This window comes from Saccostrea echinata, unplaced genomic scaffold, assembly GCF_033153115.1.
Source record: "Saccostrea echinata isolate AGI-Se365-2 ecotype Australia unplaced genomic scaffold, CSIRO_AGI_Sech_v1 ptg000043l, whole genome shotgun sequence".
Classification (NCBI taxonomy): domain Eukaryota; kingdom Metazoa; phylum Mollusca; class Bivalvia; order Ostreida; family Ostreidae; genus Saccostrea; species Saccostrea echinata.
The window spans coordinates 3,816,790-3,836,583 of record NW_026889792.1 but is presented as its reverse complement, the minus strand read 5'-3'; the positions used below and the strand labels follow the sequence as shown (position 1 = coordinate 3,836,583).

General features: G+C 34.5%; 1 protein-coding gene across 1 annotated transcript; it reads left to right on the top strand.

Moving 5' to 3' along the window:
• Positions 1–404: 404 nt before the first annotated feature.
• Positions 405–9,514, top strand: LOC133201377 (regulation of nuclear pre-mRNA domain-containing protein 2-like). The gene is made up of 9 exons (XM_061337195.1): positions 405–748; positions 1,982–2,111; positions 3,288–3,394; positions 3,798–3,937; positions 4,161–4,287; positions 5,190–5,365; positions 6,346–6,550; positions 7,395–7,493; positions 7,583–9,514. The coding sequence occupies exons 1-9, from the start codon at positions 586–588 to the stop codon at positions 9,427–9,429; spliced, it is 2,994 nt and encodes a 997-aa protein (XP_061193179.1). The 5' UTR covers positions 405–585; the 3' UTR covers positions 9,430–9,514.
• The last annotated feature ends 10,280 nt before the right edge of the window (positions 9,515–19,794 follow it).

Genomic DNA, 19,794 nt, shown 5'->3' with positions numbered 1-19,794 from the left:
CGAAATTCTTTTGAGGCATACTCTCAATCGAAAAAATAAGTTACATTCAAAAAGTAATATAAATAAAAGGATTTTGTTACCTTATGTTGATTCTGCCCGCAGCACTTTTTGGTGCTCTATGTATAGACAGCTCTTCGTCATCTTGATATGTTTCCACTAATCTTTTTCCGGTAAACCGTCCATAATCCTGTGTAAAATCGTATTTGAGTGGGAGAAATAAATCCCCTCAAATAGATTTGTATGATTTTCTTATTTATGGGTACTATATTTAAATGTATAATTATTTATTTTAAAACACAAATCATCAGTTTTTCATAATGATCGGGATCGAGATTTGATATAAACAATTTCATTTCGTCAATTAGTTAAATCCTAATTTCCAATATGGTTGAATACCACAGGTCCAGGAGCAAGTTACACTTTTGCTGCGTTTCTTGTGCCAGGAATCATTTTTGTTTAAAGCAATGTTGACAACTTAAATTTAGGATATTAATTTCAATAAGCTGCGATGCATTTTAATGGACATTGATGAATGACTTTTAAACTTCGCTTCTAGAGTTAGGTTTATTTATCAATCTGTAAAACATGGCGTCGCCGTCTCATAAAATGAGTGAAGAAAATTTAGAAAAGAAGATGCTAAACGTATCTAATACACAAGACAGTATTCAAAGCTTGTCGCTTTGGTTGATACACCACAAATCCCATCACAAACGTGTAGTGGATGTCTGGCTGAACACCTTTAAGAAAGGTAAGAAGTGAAACTGAAAGTATATGCACTCTGTTTCTTTAAAGAATGATAAAAAGGTTTTTAAGTCACAAGAATCAGTGTTCTGTGCAACATAGAAGTTTCTTGCTAAAATATTGCCATAGGGGTATGAATTTTAGTTAGAATAAGCTAAATGTGTCTTGGGACAAGCCCTCACCGCAGTTAGAATACGTCCCATATACTTGCAATGTAGCAAATCAGAGCGGATCCACTTGGAAATTATTTTGAAGAATACAAAAGGAGTTGCACTGGAAATACTACCAAATTAATCATAACAAACCTTTTTGAGATTATATAGGTTTTTCAATCTTAAAAAACAATCCATATAAATGCTAAAATTCAACTCATTTTCTCAACGTTTTCTCATTGCTTCAAATTTACAAACCATGTTGACAATTGGAACTCTCTGGATTATTCATAGAAAATGCACAGAGTTTGAGTTATCACCCACGTTAATTTTGCTACACTGCCAATACATGGAAGGAGTTCTATCGTTAAACTGGGTCTGTAGGACAATATCATTTTAACGATAGAACGTTCTATCAATATGAATTTCAAAGTCATTAAGTCATTTCAAGGAATTGAAATAATATTGTACAATGTATTTAAAATTTGATTAAACTTAAACATAAAATTTGATGCCTGTCAGACCACCTGCAACGTAACAAAAGTAAACAGGAGTAGATACGTCTTATTAATCTGTGTGCTAATATGTTTGATGGTGTAAAGAAGCAGAGTTGTATTAATTACTTAATACCATCAAATAAACATTTTCTCTTCAAACGGTAATGGAAAGTATTGACAATTTGCTCTGAGAACATTCACCCCAAAAGAAGTGTCAGTCTCAGTCTCACATGGAGAAATCTGCTGTTGAGTAGTATATATAGGAAACATAGTAAAAAAATCATAAATCATAAATTGTAGGTTATAATAAAAATCTCAAAAAATGAAATAATAAGAAATGTTGTTTACCATTATTTACAAACTTTTTAAAGTTAATGAGTATTGTCATGTGTCATTAAATTTCTGTACAGGAGTGTAAGAAAAGGCCCTCATATAAATTTTGTGGGACCATGTTCCCTTGAACTTTCTTCAAAACTTGCCTTGATGTTTTGACCACCATTATGGTTCATCAATGAACAGAATTCTGTCCAAAGTCCTCTATTCTTAAGTTTTACTTGGCTTTTTATAAATTCAAAATGTCATCTTTTCTAGTTCCATCCAAGCAGAAGCTGGTATTGTTCAACCTGTGTAATGATGTTTGTCAGAATGGGAAAAGAAAGAGGGCTGGTATCTACATAGAGAGCTTTAAGACAGTACTGACAGAAGCTATCGCATTCTCTCGGTAATTCAATTGTCAGAATCATTTCTATGATGTGTAGTGATACATGTACCAGTATATGTTTTAGTCATTCACATTTTCATGTTCCTGTAATCGAAGATATGGGGGCATATAGTTTGTCTGTCTGTCTGTTTGTCCGTTTATCTGTTTGTCTGCAAAAACTTGAACTTAGAACCAGAGTCAGAGCTAGGGCTTTCATATTTCAAGCATTAATTCCTTATCACTAGACCTTTCAATGGGTACCAACATGTTTTACCTCTTGACCTTGGAGTTTGACTTGCATTTGATAATTTTTAACCTTGGCCAGGTCATACGATTTTAACCTTGGCCAGGTCATACAGGGGCATCAGTGTTTTACAAACACACATTGGTGACTTCTATAGAACCACTAGACCAGTTTCAACCAAACTTACCATAAAACATCCTAGGGTGAAGGGAATTCAGATTTGTTAATATTGGACATTGAATACTTAAAATAGATGTACTATATACAGGGAAATTTTCGCCCCATTTTATTTTCACCCCTTTTGCCCTACACACGAGTGGGAAGATTTGAAATGGGGCAAATTTAAAAATTATGATTTGTTAAACAGAATTGTGACTGGGAGAATTAAATGGGGCAAAATTGTTTGCAAGTGTGAAAGGGTGAAAATAACACAGGTCGAAAATAACCCTGCATGTACACAGTATTTCAGTTATGAAATCTTTGTATTTAATTTATTAAGGCTGAATCTAAACCATTTTAAATATGATATTTTGCTTAAGGTCTGTCAACATGTTCCTCGAATATCTGTTTTTCATCTCTCTATAATATATTTAAGCATTGAATTATTTTTGTTTGAAAGATCTGATAGGTCTCATAACTTAAACAATGTCTGCTAACAAACTGAGTAACACATGTTTAATAACCTTTTCTTTCCTGGTCTGCCTGTCTTTTCTCCATCAGTCAGTGCATTTGTTTCTCATAAAATGTAACTTTGTCAATTTAATTCCATCTAGTTTCACATACAGTCTATGATACCTTCTCAATGTAATTCCATTTAGATTTAATTAGTACAAAAGTACATAATAGTCCACCATCATGTGTAAAGATGTGTATGAGTGAAGAAAATTGTTTAATATTTAGATACAAGTATATCAATATATAAACATATCTAATTGAATTTTTTATTGTTTTAGTGACAAGTCAATCCAGCCAAATATAGGCAGGATATTGAAAATATGGGGAGAAAGAAGTATCTTTCCAAAGGGTTACTTAGACGAGCTGACAGAAATGTTAATGAAAGGTACAAGTATTTCATGATAAATTTTTTTATCCAGTTACAATTTTTAAAAAGATTTAATCATTCTGTGGTACTGTAGATCACCAAATTTTAGCAACACTTAAATTTCACAAGAATTTATAAGCGAGACATAATTTTCAGGATCTCTGGTTATTGTTCTATATAATCTTTCGTACTACAAATATATGCAAGAATTAATTTTTTGTGAGCAGACGGTCTTGTGTAATAACACAAAAATAAAGTTCTTGCGAATAAAAAGTAATCTACAGTATTTATTTTATTTGATTCAGAAAATATGTATTTATAACATGGATAACATGGATAAGTAACATACAGTTTGGAAAATTTTTGAAGTCAGGAAATCTGTCTGTGCCTTGGGTTGTTTAATACTGATGATTTTTGACAGATTCTCCGGCCCCTACTCCAGTTGGAAATAATGCTGTCAGCCCAGCCACTCCAGCAGGATCCACCCCAGCTACTCCCACACAAGCATACAAACCAACAACAAAAATAAAAGATGAGGAAAAGATACTGGCAGAATTCAAGGTTTGAACCCCCCTCCCCCTCACTTTTCCCCATATATTGCAAAATAGATTAGTATACTTCCCTTTATATGGAATAAAATAGGAATATAGTATTCAATTTAGAATGCAATTTCTATTCAGATTGACATTGTTTTCTTGCAAATTTTGATACATTTTTAAGTCAAGAAGTATGTAAGTTGTATTATGTCATCAGAGAATGTTAATTATTGTTCCCTGTATTATAGCCCCAGATGCTGATTGATAAAATTAATAGCTATAAAAGGCTGGAGGGAGAAGTGGAACTCAAATTCAAACAGATCTCAAGTCTCAAGCTGGACGCCTCCAGTGTAGAAGCAGTGTCACAGCTCAAAGGTAGGCGGAGACATTTACCATGTGAAATATCAAAGGAAAACCAAATTTATTACCTCAAGTGTAGAAATATATTGAAAATTGAGTGTAAATGAAATTGATGTTCATTTGTTTTTTTATTGATAAGGGGATTTTGAAACGGTCTGTCTTAACAACTTCTAGAATGATAAAGGTTTGATAGTTATCATGTTTCCACTCTGGGATGTCCATGTTTTGCAAAAATATATTTACAAAGCTTATGAGAATTCCAAAATTATTGACAGTAATACGAATTAAAAGATAATAATAGTTCATCTTCAAAGGGTATTTTGTAGGATGTGCTAAAGGGGTGAAATGATTCATCACAATATTTTTCTCTTGGTTTGATACATGGTGCAACTTCATTTTCAGTTTGATTTATTTTACAGTTGGGATCATTTCAATCAGGTTTTGCATGGGTAAAAACACAATACTCAGCATAATCAATTTTTAAAAACAAATTTTTGAAGACTGATCTGATAGCTTGCAAAATAATCTTTAACAGTCAGTTCATTCAAATTAATTTCTTCTAGCCAAGTTGCACATAGATTAAGTGACTGGATTTAGTGGAACAAAACATAAAACAATGTTGAATGTTTCCTTCTATCAAAATGTATCGAAAATAACTGTACCGAGATGAAATTATATGTATTGTGAAGGAGGCGTATCATTTCACCTCTAATATGCTATCGCTGTTCAATGTAGAAGATTAGCATATAAAACTGAATTAAAAAAATCTTGCTCAACCCTAAATTATGGACTGGAGTGGTACATTATTTAAGACATGTTTATATGTATAAAGACATGTTGTTTACCTATAGAGTGTTGGAAGGATGTATATAATACACTCTTTGCATACATTGTACATTTCTTTTCTCTGTAAACAGATCGAGCCCACGGGAAACAGTTCAGTCAGCAGTTTGAGGACTCTTGTTCTAAGCTGGAGAATTACGTCTCGAGTGCTGAGCAGCAGATCCAGGAACAGAAGGTGATGATTGAGCTTCTAGAACAGAGTCAAGTGTTCTACGACGAGCAGTATCGGGAGGCTAGGATCGTGGCTAATGTGAGTCTCAGAATTATTTTGTCCTGCATCACCGAGTATTTTGCAGATATCATTTTGATAATTTTGCAAATGAAATCATTGCAAATGAAATCTTTTAAGCATAGTGTAACCCTAAAATTACTGCTGGAAGCATTCATAGATCCAAGGGGACACAAATCCTGTAAAATCCACAAACTGACAGGACAAGTTTTTTAAATTAATATAAATGTTAGAAAAGATTGGTGTGCCTGTTTTCCGTTTAAATATTGCATATGTAATGGTTTGGGCCGTGGATATCAGCCTGGGTAGCTCAGTCGGTAGAGCACCTGACTAGTGATGCAGGGGTCCTGGGTTTGATTCCCAGTTCAGCCATGCATTTTCTCCTTTCCTGTTACAGATTTGGTGCCATGACCAGGATTTGAACCTGTTACACATACAATTACTATGGAATCATTAGATTTCCTGGTGGCTCAATGTTTGTGGAATTTGGGTATCCTTACATCCTCCACAAATTAATATACTAGGGTTGCAAAATCATATTTCCTTTTGTGGATATGAGTGAATGCACAAAATTAAGTCCCAACAAAAATTAAAGAAATTTACGAAAATTGGTTCCCATGAAATTTGATGATTCCATGGTAATACAAGGGATAAAATCCTAGAACTTATGATCTACAGAAATGATCCTATCATACTTTCTTATTCAACTTTACTAGAAATTCAAATTAAAAATACTGTAAACCAACTTTTATTTGCGTGCGAGAAATATTCGCAGGTCTCGCTACCTACTTTAACTTGGGAATATTAATCGCTGCAAACGATTTATTTTGCTTTGTATTTATAGAGAATGTTTCCTCAGTTGCAAAAATTAATCGTCGTGGATTGATTTCAAACTGACGAATTGCGAATAAAAGATGACGCGAATAATAATTGGTTTACAGTACATATTTTCAATGCTGAGTCTCTTTTCATTCTACTGTAATTTATAAATTCTATTTTAGGCTTACAAGAACTTTGGAACCAGAATCAATAATCTTCGTAAAAAGTTGGAGGATTTGATGAAGTCTCTACCTAGCCCTGTCCCCTCCCCCTCATATGATGCCCCATCTCCAGGCAACACCCCTCCTCTGGAGGAGATTGACAACACAGAGGCTGTGGACATGGATCTAGATGATGATGATAACCCAGCAGCTAGCACTATTCTAGGTAAGTATGGTCACATATCAGATTATTTACAGATTTTAAAGACTTTTTTGAAATTGACAACATCTTCATGTCTAGAGAATTTCCTATCATCACGTAAGAGTTTTGAAAACACCGAGAGAAATTCTGGAGGAGAGTACGGTAAATGTATTTTATTTGGCATGTACGATATTTGGCAGAAATTGATTTTTTAACAAGTTAGCGTAGATTTGAGTTGGGCAGAAATTGATTTTTTAACAAGTTAGCGTAGATTTGAGTTAGCGCTTTCTGAATGTGCTTTATATGAATATATGTAAACAAGACATTTAGCGATGTACTTGATTTAGTGGAAGATGCTTTTCGCGAAAGGCACTAAATAGAATACACAGCCAAATGTAATACGTTTACAGTATCTGATGAAACTTATTAAAGAAGGCTTGAAGAGAAATGTATGATTTTTGAGTGATTTATAATATACTGGCATCTGGAGGTGGCTCTAAGATGTCTCAAGAACTGTAGTCTTTATCTATGGTAACCTCTGACTGTAGCCTGTTTTATCTTCCTGTTTTATTTTTAATTTTTTTCTATAAAAGTACTTATACTTTTAACATAAATATTGCATTGCATTTGACAAAAATAGAGACTTGAAAGAAGACCATTATAAAGGTTGCACAGTGTATTAAATTTACTGACATTATTTTCATTCTTCAGATATTGATATGTAAAGGTTGTTATACATTGATGATACCCTGCTTCAATTGAAATTTATTTCAGCATGTATCTGCATTGTATATGATGTTAGCTCTAAAGGGAAGTAACCACTGTAGGATGCACTATCAAGTTTTATACAGAACTTTTCTTTTTCCAGCTGCACAGCAGTCTGCCAGCATCAGTAACAATATGGGTTCATCTGAAACTGAGGTGTATGATCCTGAGGAACAGATGTCCTCCAAACCAAAATATGTTGGTAAGTTTATGTGAACACAGAATCTGGGTATTATTGTTGAGCTATAGTGATCGGGAAAAAATTTTAAATATTAATTTCTATCCTTCCAGCTGGACCGAATGCGCTAGAGTCACGAATAGCCACAATGATACCATCGCTCCCAACAGGCAGTGTCCAGCACACTCCAGCAGTCCAAACAGGCAGTATTCACCACAATGTGGATCCTCGATCTCAACTGCCACCATCTGCAGATAACCCTCCTGTCTACATCCCCCCAAAACCAACAGTCATCAAGGTGCTACAACAAGAGGGAGGTACCCCCACAAAAGATGAAGGCAGTTCAACCCCGGTCATGGATGAAAAGGAGGACTCACCCCCTAGATCACATCAGAATCCTATTGATTTTCTCACTCAGATTCTGTCAAAAACTCCTAAAGCCTCCACTCCAAGTTCTAATTTTCTTCAAAATCTTTCTCTGCTCACGAACACAGTGAAATCCCAGTTTCAACACAACAGAGATGTCGTTAAACAACCTCAGGCACCTCTTCAACCCCCTGCTTCTGAGACACCCAACTCTTGGGCAGAATGGAAGGCTCAAATGAAACCAGAGGAGGTGCCACAGGCAGCAGCTCCTGCTCTAGGAGTGCCACAGGCTAATCCACCACCTCATCTGGCACCACCAATGTTTTCACAAATGAATTCTATGTCATCAGCACCACAACCAATTTCTGCACCTGCCCCCACCATTGTTTCCCCTCCAATAATTTCTCCTCCTTTGGGTGTGGTTAGACCACCCCCTCTTCAGGTCCCTAGGCCTAATTTCATTCCTCAGCAAGCATCCAGCCCAGAGGCTTGGAACCCTCGACCCCCTATTCCCCCTCAGCCATTTCCTACACAGCCCAACTTTTCTGGGGGAGGATTTCAAGTGGGTCAGGGGGACAGGGTTTCTCCAACATGGAATCCACCAAGTGCTCCAAGTTCAGGCAGTACATCACCAGGATGGAACCCTCCATCTGGACCCCAGAATCATTCCGGCCAAGTTTGGAATCAGCCAGGAGCGGGACCTCCACCTGGAAGCAATTGGAACCCCCCAGTAAACAAGCCTGAGCAGAAATGGGGCAACCAGGATGAGGGGTCCTGGAATCAGCCTTGGGACCAGAAGAAGGAGGCTACTCCCACAGAAGATGAATCATCTGCAAATGTGTCCTCACTTCCTCCACCACCAAAGGGAATTTTACGGAACAGGAAGTCTAGTCTTAAAGAGGTGCCGATAACTCCTAGTGAATCCTTGGAGGATAATTCCCTCCCAGTACCCCCTGGGGAACCCCCTTCACCCACAGAAGGTAAACCCAAACCAGCAGCTAAGGAAAAAAGTGCCAACAGTGCACCTGATGATCACAGAGAGTTTTTGGAAAAACTTAAGAAGAAGACTACAGGGGGTGCAGGCAGTAATCTTGTGTCTCCCCCAGTCATGGAGGAGAATGTTGATAAAGCCCAAGCCAAGTCTAACGTCTCCAATGTCCCAGTGATGGATTATTCAGAAAATAATAACTCTTTCCCTAGATCCAACACAGGTGACCAAATGGAAGAGGAACAAAGTATATCGAAAATAGAAACTGTGAGAGTGGAACGTCGTTACCAGGTAAAACATGATGACATTCGCTTGCCAGAGAAGCCATCAGTGCACAAAGACTATAGATATGAAGACAATTATGAGAGGCATGATAATTATGAGAGACCTGAAAGGCAAGATAATGGTGGCTTTAGAGATGACTATGGACCACCATTTAGGGGTGGTAGGGGGCCTCCTGGACCACAATACAGACACCCTGGTCCTTACAGAGGGGGGCGGGACTCAGCTTGGAGGGAGCCCCCTTATAGGGAAAGGCCAGGACTCCCTCCCCCTAGACACTATTATGATCAATATAATGATCACAGAAGACCATACTATTACTGATTTTTAGAGTTTTCAGATTCTGTTTTGTATATTGGTCAGCTGGAAATATTAAGGGAGAAAAATCTGAATTTGTTGTAATTTGGAATTATGTCTATGCATGAAAATATGACATATAATGAGCAGCTCTGAAAAATTTTTAAAAGCAAGAGTACAAGAATTGTATGATGCTTATATATTTGAGTTAGGTGTTTTTTTCATTGGTTCATAAATTCATCTTATCATAATTTTCTTCATTTTACTTAGAAATTTTCAACTATGTTGAAAGCTGTTAATTAAAATAGCTTTTATTTTATATGAAGTTTGTTGATTTTATTTCACATTCATAAGACAAAAATTACATGATTTATGTGTACATTTGGGCATTCTCAGATATTGAAGTGTACAAATATAGTGTGTTATGTAGATCTGCATTTGAACATACAAGTTTTCTGTTGAATTCTTCTGAGGGAAGACTTGTTCAAATGTGTGATTGAATTTTAAAGAATTGTAAGCTCAATATTGTATGGAACATTTTAACTAAAAATTGAAAGCTTGAAACGTGTACCTCAATATAAACAAACATACGAAGCACAATTTTAAAAAAATGGACATCTGGTACATGTGTTCTACAATTTAAACAAGAGGCCCACAGACCACAATGCTCACAATAGTTGCCTTGGACCTACTGTTCTGATGAAATTTTGAAAGATTATTTTCCTCTATTTTTCCATAAATAAAATTTGACCCAATATTGTGGTCTTATCCTAGCCCCAAAGGGTCATAACAATAGAAATTTGAATCCCCACTACATGGGGAATTATGAATATCAGTTTGAATAACACAGCCTTGCTGTTCTGGAGGAGATGTTTAAAGACTTTTCCTAATTACACATTTAATGTAAAATTTGATTCTTAATTTTAGCCCACCCTATGTCCAGCATCTTTAATTGGCACAAATTTGAAACCACATTAATTGGGAATGTTTGCATAGTGGTTACAATTGAGTGTGGAGTAAGATTTGGAACGTAGTGGTGTTACATGGTGTGAAACAATTTGAGTCGAGAGCAATGTTTTGTTGCTGATAATATGGATAGAAGGCAATAAAAACAATTGTGTCATATGATTTTGAAGATTAATTAGTCCTGAAGAGAATTTTAATGGTAGTAAACATTTTCCTCATTATACAGTCACTGGAAACGAAATTGTACAAAATGCTGAGTAGGTTTTGTATTTCTTGTTAGCTCTTCTGAGCCGAGGCTCAAAGAGCTAATGCTATGGCCATTTGTGTGGTGTGCGTAAACTTTTTAGAATGTGGGCCATAACTCAAGAACCCCTTGGCCAATTATTGTCAAATTTATCACAGGGTATCCTTGGCCCAAGGGCTCCCTTTTATACTAAAACTAGGGTTGTGACCCTTTAACAAGGGGAGATAATAAGGAAAATAGAAACAAAAGTACTGGTTGCTAAAAAATCTTCTTCTCAAGAACCACTGGGCAGATTATCACCAAACTTACATAAAAGGATGAGGATATGTTGTTGATTTAAATTTGCACGGGGATTTACCCTGGGGCAAAGGGCGTGGTCTCAAGGTCACTTCAAAGTTGACCAAAAAGTACATTTTATTAAAATGTTGATATTTTGCTTACTATAAGGACTAGGATCATTAAGTCTTGTCAGTTGATGCATCTAAGGACCTCATATCATGTTGACTCAAAAGTAGGTCACGGTGACCTTTTTAAATTTTGCGGCCATTCTTTTTCAAAATGATTTAGAGGCATATTTTGAACAATTTAAGGCCTATGATCATCAAACTTTGTCAGTTGATGCATCTTGGGTCCTCGAAGTACGTCAACTAAAAAGTAGGTCACCTTGACCTACTTTTTGAATTTTACGGCTAATCTTTTTCAAAACAATTAAGGTCATTAATTCGAATACCAAGAGGTTTAGAATCATTAAATCTTGTAGGATGATGCATCTTGGGGCCATAAAACATATTTATTAAAAAGTAGGTCACAGTGACCTACTTTTTGAACTTTGCAGGCATTCGATTTCAAAGCGTTTTAGAGGCATAATATGGACATTTTAAAGCCTATGATCATAAAACTTTGTAAGTTGATGCATATTGGGTCCTTAAAAAACGTCAACTGAAAAGTAGGTCACTGTGACCTACTTTTGAAAATTTATGGCTTTAATTAAATATTTCAGGTACTAATTGGCTTAGAATCATCAAACTTTGTCAGTTGATGCATCTTGGGTCTTCGGAGTAGGTCGACTGAAAAGTAGGTCAACGTGACCTACTTTTGAAAGTTTATGGCTTTAATGAAATATTTCGGGTACTAATTGGCTTAGAATCATCAAACTTTGTCAGTTGATGCATCTTGGGTCTTCGGAGTAGGTCGACTAAAAAATAGGTCTGACCTACTTTTGAAAATTTATGGCTTTAATGAAATATTTCGGGTACTAATTGGCTTAGAATCATCAAACTTTGTCAGTTGATGCATCTTGGGACCTTGGAGTACGTCAACTAAAAAGCAGGTCACCTTGACTTACTTTTTGAATTTTACCGCAAATTTTTCTCAAAACAATTAAAGTCATTTATTCGAATATGGAGTGGTTTAGAATCATAAAATCTTGTAAGATGATGCATCTTGGGGCCATAAAACATATTTATTAAAAAGTAGGTCACAGTGACCTACTTTTTGAACTTTGCAGGCATTGGATTTCAAAGCGTTTTAGAGGCATAATTTGGATATTTTAAAGCCTATGATCATAAAACTTTGTCAGTTGATGCATCTTGGGTCTTTGGAGTAGGTCTACTGAAAAGTAGGTCACTGTGACCTACTTTTGAAAATTTATGGCTTTAATGAAATATTTCGGGTACTAATTGGCTTAGAATCATCAAACTTTGTCAGTTGATGCATCTTGGGTCTTCGGAGAAGGTCGACTGAAAAGTAGGTCAATGTGACCTACTTTTGAAAGTTTATGGCTTTAATGAAATATTTCGGGTACTAATTGGCTTAGAATCATCAAACTTTGTCAGTTGATGCATCTTGGGTCCTTGGAGTAGGTCGACTGAAAAATAGGTCACCATGACCCACTTTTTGAAAATTTATGGCTTTAATGAAATATTTCTGGTACTGATTGGCTTAGAATCATCAAACTTTGTCAGTTGATGCATCTTGGGTCCTTGGAGTACAACAACTGAAAAGTAGGTCACCGTGACCTACCTTTGAAAAATTATGGCTTTAATAAAATATTTCAAGTACTTTTTGGCTTAGAATCATCAAACTTTGTCAGTTGATGCATCTTGGGTCCTTGGAGTACGACAACTGAAAGTAGGTCATGGTGACCTATTCTTAAAATTTTATGGCTGTATTTAATATTTTTGGGGTACTATTTGGCTTAGAATCATCAAAATTTGTCAGTTGATGCATCTTGGTTCCTGGGAATAGGTTGACTGAAAAGTAGGTCGCCGTGACCTACTTTTGAAAATTTGTGGCTTTAATTAAATATTTTGGGTACTAATTGGCTTAGAATCATCAAATTTTGTCAGTTGATGCATCTTGGGTTCTTGGAGTACAACAACTGAAAAGTAGGTCACTTTGACCTACTTATAAAATTTTATGATTATAATTTTAAAAAATATTTTAGGTATTAATTGGCTTAGAGTCATCAAACTTAGTTGATGGGTCCTCAGAGAATGACAAGTGATAAGTAGGTCACCTGACCAACTCTCAGGTACTAGTTGGCTTAGAATCATCTTGGGTTCTCAGAATGTGAATTGGAATTTCAAGGGTTTATCTAAATATACAGGATACTTAGAGGCTTCAAATAGAAGTGATAGGTTGTACAGTTTATCAGAAGAGCGATTCAAGGCCCTTGGGCCTCTTGTTTATTTGGCATCAGATACCTCATGTTATAGTATAGGGTGTAAACTTTAGTTATAGTGACATGCCTGTGCTCCATGGCCATGAAAATGAATCTGCACATTGGGAATGCTTGCATAATCATGATTTAAATAGTGCCCCAACTGTTCTTGTGAATCTTGAAAGGGAGTTTTGTTCCCTGCTTTCACTGAAAGTGAGTCTGTCCATTCATCCATCCATCTGTCTGTGTGTAACACTTGTATCTCAAGTGAAATGAAATTTTATACTACAACTCCCTATGGCCTAAAGAAGACCCCTATTGATTTTAAGGTCAAGGTCAGAAATTCATATATTATGTGTATAAAACTGTTTCCAGATTAATTCCCAAGAAATCTATGAGCTTTAGCAGTGAATTTTTAGACCACAACTCCCTATGGCCTATAGAAGATCCCTTTTGAATTTGAGGTCCAAAGGTCAAGATCAGAAATTAATACAGTCTGCGTGTAACACTTGTTTCTGGATGATAACTTACAAAGTCTTTGAGTTTTTGCATTGAAATTATACATCACAACTCCCTATGGCTTAAAAACTCTTTTGATTTTGTGGTCAGAAGGTCAAGGTTATATATTCATACATTGCAAATAACCTTTTCCAGATGATATCTTAATTTTTCTTCGAGCTCTCTTCAATAAAATTTAATATCACTACTTCCTTGGCATAAAGAAGAACCCTGTTGATTTCGAGGTCAAAGGGTCAGAGGTCAAGGTAATAAATTCATACATTCTGTGAGTAAACACTTTCGTTTCCAGACTATATCTCGGGAAATCTTTGAGCTTTTGCAATGAAATGTTAGAGCACAACTCCCTGTGGCCTAAACAAGATCCCTATTGATTTTAAGGTTAAAGGTCAAGGTCAGAAATATATATTGCATATATATAGTTTTCATATTATTATTTTAGTTTTTCTGTGAGCTTTTTGTTCATGAATTTCTTTGAGTTTAAAAAGACTTCTATTGACTTTTAGACCAAAAGCTGAAAGGTCAAGGTGAACTTTTTTCTTTTCCCGTATGATTATTTTTTTTTTTTTTAGGTTTTCCACCCTCTTCTTTTTTTCCTTAAGCTTGGACACAAATTTTTGAATTAGCTTGTTTTCCTAAATGTTCCTTGGTTAAATTCTGATCCCTTATAGCCTCACGTACCATAAAATATGCACTGCATGGAGATGATTACCTGAAATGGTCATTGTGCTGCTGCTCCTGAAAGGAAGATTTTTTCCTTTATATTCCCAATTAAAATTCTAATCTCCTACTGTGGATCCAACTTATGTCAAGGGGCCATGGTTTCCACAGACTTTACTATGCACTACCTGAGGATGAAGTATGGCTATTAATGGCTCTGATGTTATTGAGAAGATTTTTAGGTCACCCGAATCAATCGGGTGACCTACTGCTATCTTTTTTTGTCTGTCATGTGTTGATTATGAAGTTTTGAATATTTTCTGCTAGTTCTGGAAATTAAAACGAATTCCAGCCAATTTTAGCATATAGCATCTATGGTACAAGGAAAGAAAAACTCTGAATTCCATGGCCCGTGCCTTCCTGGGTCTGAGGGATGTGGCCAAAAACAAGCAAGGCAATTTTCAAAATCTAGACCTCTATAAAAATGACCTTGATATGACATGATATTGACAACCATAAATTAAAGTCCAGGCTTTTTGACACCATTGACAGCTGCTTTTCAATAAAAAAGAATATAACTAGTAAATTTACTTCCCTTAATTGTCATTGGTCACCAATTTTTTTTTTTTTTTAATTTTGTTAAAAACATTTTGATTGCACACACAGATACTCTGACATTAAAAATATGCTCGAGTTTCTGATTGACAATATATATGTAGTTCTTGAAGATCTGGGGCCCGTTTTACAAAAGAACTTACGACTAAGACCAAAAACTTGAGTTTATTGTAAAATATTGCAAAATAAATGAGTCAGGTAAATTTTGCATGTATAAATAAATCTATCTGAATTGTTTTTAAAAAGAATAAACCCATTTTCAGTTTAAATGTAGAATAGAAAGATATTCCCGAAATTACATTTTGGTCTTAGTCGTAAGTTCTTTTGTAAAACGGGGCCCAGGTCTTACAACAATCTGTCGGAATTCCCATGGATACCAATTGCGGCCCGTAATTAGCAGATCTATTTTTGTATTCGTATGAAGCAGAATTTATTCATAATCTTATACATGAGAAGAAGAAAATACCTGCTGTGGCCTTCAACTTGACATTAAGATATATCGATGACGTATTATCAATTAACAATAGTTACTTCTTTTCATATATCGACTCGAAATATTCCAGTGAGCTTGAAATAAAAAAATACCACAGAGTCTGACATACCGTATAAGTTGAATTTTTTTTAGCAAGACGGAATTTTAGCGATATCGCCGTAAAAATCGGTATATAATTTTAGCGAGAAGTAATTTTAGCGATTTGACAATATCTTGCAAGATAGCCTTACCTCCTGAGTACTGAATGAATTGTTACCGATCTGCAATTTTAGCGATCTCTACACCCTCGCTAATAATGCCAAAATTGAATCCTCGCTAAAAATTCTGTTTATACGGTATCTGTTTCATTTTTGGATATTTTGCTAGAAAAGGACGTTCATTGTATTCTACCAATCTTTATGATAAACGTGTCGACTTAAACTTATCAATCTTCAACTTTCCTTACTTATGTAGCAACATACATTTATCACCTGCAAATTGGGTTTATGTCTCTCAGTTGATTTGACACGCAAGAGCATGTTTTACATACGAACAATTCCTAAAACAAGCCAAGCTATTTGCAAACAAGTTGATGTAACAAGAATACCAACAGTCTCGTTTAAAGTCATCATTTCGTAAGTACTATGTCGATACAATGGCCTTGTCAGCAAATAGAATTTATCATTAAGTCAAATGCTTACTGACGTTTTTCATATTGATTATTAAGCCATTTTTACACACTGAATTGTCTACGGATTATTCCGTATTTCCCAATCATGACAAGGAGACAGGGAGGTTGTAACCGGTCGGCAGGGGATGCTCATTCCTCCATGGCATCTGATCCCACCCCTCATGTTTTAGAGGTCCCTGATGTTTACTCTGCTCCTGATTTGTATTGTTTAATGGACTTTTGAGCTTTAATACTGTTCGTTATCTTCATATTTCATCTAGCTATATCGATGACGTTTTATCAATTAACAATATTTATTTTTAGGGATGTCAATTTTGTCAATAATCCATATTCAAATATTCAATGAAAGTATTCGAATATATTCGAATATTCGATAGAATAAATAAAATCTAATTTATTTTAAATCTACATCATACTCTCATGGCAGGTTTTGCGTCAGTATTTGGAAGTAAAATCGGATGTAGACTTTGGTAGGTATACAATAAGGAATTCTACATTTGATATTTGTCAATGTTTAAAATAGATAGTTGATTTCAGTGTATACAACCGAAATATAATTTTAACAAATGATATCCATACAAGCTCAACCTGACGAACCAGTCGTCTAACCAGCGGCAAGATTGTCGTTTACTCTTCAGATTTAAATACACGTAATTAATCACAATTATCTGCTTAATAAGAGATACATGTAAATTATAATCTTTGATACAATGTTTTGAAAATATAAACAAACACTTCCATAGACAATTTTCCTGGGTCATTAATTTCCCGATAATGATTTTAAAATTCAGGAATATATTCAACCTGAGATAATCAAGTAATTGATGCATTATTCTGAAATTGAGCCCTTTACAATATTATATAGGCTGATTCTATCAAAGATGTAATTCAATGATCGATAAAAAATATTTTCATGGTTTCATTTGGTTGTCCTCGATTCTATATCCGATCATATTAAACAATTGAAAGTACTTTTTGTATTATACATTAATAATTCTTGTTTATTTCTTTTATACCTTACTCAAAATGAAATAACCCTGGTAATTTAGAAGATCTAGAAGATAAGAAATTAGCGAAAGATATCAGAGGATCGCTAGTAAATAAAACGGGGATAATTCCAGCACTGTTCTAATTTAAATCTATTACCTTTTTGTGAAATCTGAAAAACTCCGAATATTCGGATCTTAAATTCATATTCGAATATTAACTCATCGAATGAATATTCGAATATTCGTTGACATCCCTATTTATTTTCATTCATATGTTGCTTCGATATATCCCATTGATCTCGAATTAAAAGACACCACAGAGTCTGACACATCTGTTTTATATTTAGATTTTTACTAGAGAAAGACATTGATGGCAAACTAACAAATACCGAAAATCTTTATGATAAACGTGATGACTGCAGTTTTTATTTGTGTCGTCAACGGCCCTAATTTACGTAGCAATATACCATTATCACTTGCATATGGGGTTGATGTCTCCCAGTTGATTCAATACAGACATGTTCTTCATACAGACAATTTCTTAAACGAGGCAGACTACTGACAAAAAAGATGATGACACAAGGTTATATGTTTTAAAGTCAATATTTTGCATATTCTGTGGCAGATACAATGACCTTATTTGCAAATACAAAATTTGTCTTGGGCTGAAAGTTGACTGTCGTCTTTCATACAAATTGTTAGACCATAACTTCATACTGAATTGATTTTGGATTACTCATTTTACCGGATCCTGACAAAGAGCACACGACGAGTGTGAGCGGCCAACATGGACGCTTACTCCTCTATTAATTGCACCCAGGCTTGGGGCGAATTACATTGTAAAGTAATGCATTACATTACCATTACTTCAAGAATTTGGACATTATATTACCATTACCATTAGATTAATTTCTTAAAGTAATGCATTACATTACCATTACTTTAGCATAGTAATGCATTACCATTACCATTACTTTTGGAGGTTTTCAGAAATAAAAATACAAAACTTTGCAACTATTTTCATAAACATGCATCCCATCCCTTTAAAATTGAACATGAAGAATGATAATTCAAATTTAATTTCAAGTACTTGTATTTATTACACTGTAAATAATTTACATATCTGTTTATTATTCAAAGAAAGTTTAAAATTTTCAATTGCCAATAAGATAAAAACAGTATGTACATTTTGCTCTTCTAAAAGTAGAATGTCTGTCTTCTATTCCTTTTGGTGTCAAAAGTCAAAAGAAAGGGCTGGTTTTTGGAGTACTTCCTCAAAACAATACATTGTTTTAATTGTTATATAACTTTAGAGGCATTTTGTGTTTTGATGACACTCTATTCAAAAGGTGGTAATTATCTGTTTACATTGTACATTAATTAGTGCGCCTCATACCGGAATTATTTTTAAAGGATATTTAAAAAAAAAAACTCTTAAAAAATATTCTTTGATATTAAATCTGATCTAAAATAAGTATAAACATTTAAATGTATGGTATTTATACTTTCAACAGAATAAAAATATATTTAAATACTAAGATATAGAGAGTTTATTTAATTAAATAGGTTAACTTTTTTTCATTCATTTCTATTATTTCAGAAAAAAATTTAATCTTAACAATTATTTCCATGTCCTTTTCATTTTTTTTTTTAAAAAATAGATATATACAAAATAATGCCTTGTAATGCTATATAATGCCAGCATTACTCTGGATTTGAGAAAGTAATGCATTACATTACCATTACATGTAATGCAATTTTTTTTGCATTACACATTACTAGCGTTACTTCGAGTTCAAGTAATGCATTGCAATTAAAGCATTACCATTACATTTAGCATTACCCCAAGCCTGATTGCACATTACCCAAATTCGGATGTTTTTAGAGGTCCGTGTTTGCACTGCTCACAATCTGTATTATTTCATTACATTTTGAACTCGATTCTTGTTTGTTTTTTAACATGATCCCACATTGTTATATTCACATTTCACAGAAGGACAACGAACAGAATATGATCAGAAAAGCTAAATTTAGTCCTAGGCACAGGTGATTAAGTCCAGTACATGAACCACTGCGACTGTATCAGCATAAATAAACGAAAAAAGTTTCCAAATTCTATTGCACTTCATCATTTAGTTGGTGAATAATCAAATATAAACACTATCAGATTTAAGTGCTTGAAGAACTGGGTTGATTTAACAAAAAATAATTCATAGTCATGCTCGCAGAAGAAGTTCAAATGGATTTATGAATACCTATTATGTAAATTATCTTTATGAAGTTCCTGTAAACACTAAGCGATGAGCAAAAGAATTTTCTATTAAGTGTAATAAATTTTGAAACCTACTCAGGCTACTGACAAAAAAGTTTATATTACAGTACTTTCAACTAGCAAAGAAGTTAATGTTACAGGACTTTCAAAAAATAGATTTGAAGTCAGTATTTCGCAAATTCCATGATCGTTATAATGCTCTTGTTTTCAACTTGTCAGAGGATCGTATTTTGAGTGACATTTTTTACCAAAAATTGTTGATATTTTTTTTATAGTAAATTTGACAGCGGATTATTCCGCTTTCC

Bases quoted from the DNA above. Each gene is read 5' to 3' on its own strand.
- LOC133201377 (XM_061337195.1), top strand. From the start codon at position 586: ATGGCGTCGCCGTCTCATAAAATGAGTGAAGAAAATTTAGAAAAGAAG. The intron at 3,938-4,160 runs GTTTGAACCCCC...CCTGTATTATAG, and splicing joins AGATACTGGCAGAATTCAAG to CCCCAGATGCTGATTGATAA. The intron at 5,366-6,345 runs GTGAGTCTCAGA...ATTCTATTTTAG, and splicing joins AGGCTAGGATCGTGGCTAAT to GCTTACAAGAACTTTGGAAC.